The following is a 3,176-nucleotide window of genomic DNA, read 5'->3' as shown; positions in this document are numbered from 1 at the left end:
ATTTTATAAGTCAAACTCATATTATACTTCATTCCAAACAATTTAAAAGAGTTTTGCTCACTCGGGATCTAGTGATATTTTTATCAGACATCACCATACATTTCCACTTTAATTGTTTTACAGAATAAGAAACATGTCAATGGAGGTGATCACTGGTGAAGAGATTGGGAAAGTATGGTGAACAATAGGTTCATCCTCAGCTAGCATCACTTTAATCATAGATGGACATTTACAAAGATGACAAAGGCTCTATAGGACTGTGAGGAGGAGGCAATAAATGGACATTCAAAATTACAATTTCTGAGAAAGTCTGAAGACTTTCAGTCAATCTTACAGTCATCTCATTCTTAGGGCACCTTCCTCCCCCTCCAGGGTTTATGACCCACTCAGGATGTGATGACAACACTGTGTCTTGCACACTCATAGACAGCAGAGTCCTCAGATGTCAGGCTGCTGAGTTGCATGTAGGCTGTGCTGGAGGATGTGTCTGCAGTCAGTGTGGCCTTGCCCTTGAATTTCTCATTGTAGTTAGTACCACCATCTGCAGGATAAATATATCCAATCCACTCAAGGCCATGTCCAGGACTCTGCTTTACCCAGTGCACCCAGTCACTGGTGACGGTGTAGCCAGAAGCCTTGCAGGACAACTTCTCTATAACCCCAGGCCCCACCAGCTCATCTCCAGATTGTTGCAGCTGGACCTGCGATTGGACACCTGTGGAGAGAAAGGCAGAGTGGATATCATTATTACCTCAGGTCCTGTCTCCTCTTCAGATCTGGAACTGATGAGCCCCTTACCTGCAGTTACTGACAGGAGTAAGAGAAAGACCCAGCTCCATTCCATGCCTAGAGTCAGTGTTTTCAGTGACTGTGGAGAGGACAGTGATCATAGGTTGTTTTCATTGTATGAACATCCCTGTATTTACTCACATAGTCTGAAGTAATTTGCATATTCATAAGCAGGTACTTCTTATGTAAGAACCTAGTCCAGCAGAAGAACTGGAGAGGAAGAATTGAAAAGGCATATGGGTCAGGTAGCAGAGTGCTCAGGTCCAAGTCCTAATCCTCTTTGAGGAAGTGCATCATACACTTTCCATGAACCCAGGTCACATGTCATGGAAGCAACATCAGGGGACAAGCTCTCAATAAGTTTTTGGCCTGAGTCTGTTACTCCACTTTGGGACACTGTCAGCACATGAATTTACAGATGGTACTTTGAGATCATGATCATGATGATAGTGATGATGATGACAATGATGATGTTGAGATGATGATGAAGATGATGAATTTGATTTTGATGGTAAATTCCAAAAATTGGTAAGTTTTATGTATTAGAACTTTCTTTCAGATAAATGCAAGCAATATTTGCCTTTCCCACAAGTCATATACTTCAAAATTCACTAAAATGAATAAAAGTAAATGTGCTTAAATATTTATACATCAAGGATTTTTACAGCATAATAATGATTAACTAAATTATAGATATAAGCTATCAATGTGTAAACAAAGGATTTTATCACTAACACATGTGTGTGTGTGTGTGTGTGTATGTGTGTGTGTGTGTGTGTGTGTTTGACCAGAAATGAATGAGAAATTTACATTGCTTTTGGAAAAATGGATGCAACTGGATATAACTGTATTAATTAAGACAATCTAAAAAAAATCACAGATGTTAAATGGAGATAAAATTTCTTGTCCTTTAACTCCATTCTCTGTATCTTACATTCTTTTCCATGTTTTATGATTCTTGGGTGAGAAGCTGGCATCATTGAATCAACTGCTGCTGGATACTCTATCAATAATTCTCAACACTCTGAATGTCTGCATTAATCTTTAACAACACATATGATCCTCTGTGACCAAGGCTCAGACATTATACAGGGTATAAACATAAATATTTATGACAGTTTGACAACATGATCATTAGCAATACAAATGAGGTCTACTAGGGCCTATATCATCTCTAAACAGGGGCTTTAACCACACTTACCCGGGATGTAGACTTTCCTATGAAAATTGACCAGAGGAGGAAATTCTCAGCCAGCCATTGAACTGAGCACAGGGTCCCCAATGGATGAGATAGAGAATGGACCAAAGAAACTGAAGTGGTTTGCAGCACCATAGAAGAAACAACAATAAGAACCACCCAGTACCCCCCAGAGATCCCAGGGACAAAACCATCAACCAAAGAGTACACTTGGAGCTGCTCATGGTGCCAGACACATTGGAAGCAGAGGAAAATCTTCTTGGACACCAAATGGGAGAGAGGCCTTTGGTCCTGGAAAGAATTGATGCTGTAGTGTAGACAAATACCAGGACAGGGAAGCAGGAGTGGGTTGGTTGGGGAAGGGGAGATGGCTTATGCGATTTTCAAGGGAGGGGGGAACCAGGAAAGGGAACAACATTTGAAGTGTAAATAAATAACATACATAATTTTAAAAAATAAAGTATGGCCTACACAAAAAAAGAATGTCTGACAGTAGGGAGAGGGAACTTGTAGAGCCTATCTCCAGCAGGAAGACAGGGCTTCAAATGAGGGAGAGGAAGGCTATCCCACAGTCATAAGTCTGACCCATAATTGTACCTGTCTGAACAAATTTCAGGGATGGAAATGGAGAGGAGCTCAGGGAAAAGAAGATCCAGAGAAAGGCTCAAAGTGAGATCCAGGGGAAGCGGAGCTCCCATGACTTGACACTATTACCGAGGATATGTAGTGCTCACAAAAAGGGAACTAATATGACAGCACTCCAGAAGACCCAGCAAGCAGCTGAAAGAGTCAGTCGCAGATATTTGCACCCAACTGAAGGACAGAAGCAGCTGACCCCTACAGTTGAATTAGGGAATACACGTGAATGAAGTGAGTGTCACCCTGTAGGAGGACCAGCAGTCTCAATTAATCTGGACCCCTGGGATCTCTCAAACACTGACCACCAAACAAACAGCATACACTAGCAGACATGAGGCCCCTAGCACACATACAATAGAGGATTGCAAGGTCTGTGCTTATTCAGAGATGATGCTCCTAACCTTCAAGAGACTGGAAGCCCCAGAAAGTTTAGTGGTCAGGTGGGGTTGGGGGTAGAGACATCCATGTGGAGACAGGGGGAGGGGAGGAGGTTTGGGATGTGGAACAGTCAGAGGGTGGACAGTGGTTGGCAGAGGGGGGGGAATAAAAT

The 3,176-nt window shown here is 42.2% G+C and overlaps 1 gene segment (V, D, J or C); it reads right to left on the bottom strand.

Annotated features, from left to right (window-relative positions):
• Positions 1-386: 386 nt before the first annotated feature.
• On the bottom strand, positions 387-844 carry LOC127687758 (Ig heavy chain V region VH558 A1/A4-like). The segment is given in 2 exon segments: positions 387-715; positions 799-844. Coding segments are annotated over 2 exon segments (375 nt in total).
• Between the last annotated feature and the right edge of the window lie 2,332 nt (positions 845-3,176).

Source organism: Apodemus sylvaticus, chromosome 6, assembly GCF_947179515.1.
Source record: "Apodemus sylvaticus chromosome 6, mApoSyl1.1, whole genome shotgun sequence".
Taxonomy (NCBI): Eukaryota; Metazoa; Chordata; class Mammalia; order Rodentia; family Muridae; genus Apodemus; species Apodemus sylvaticus.
This window is presented reverse-complemented; position numbering and strand designations above follow the sequence as displayed.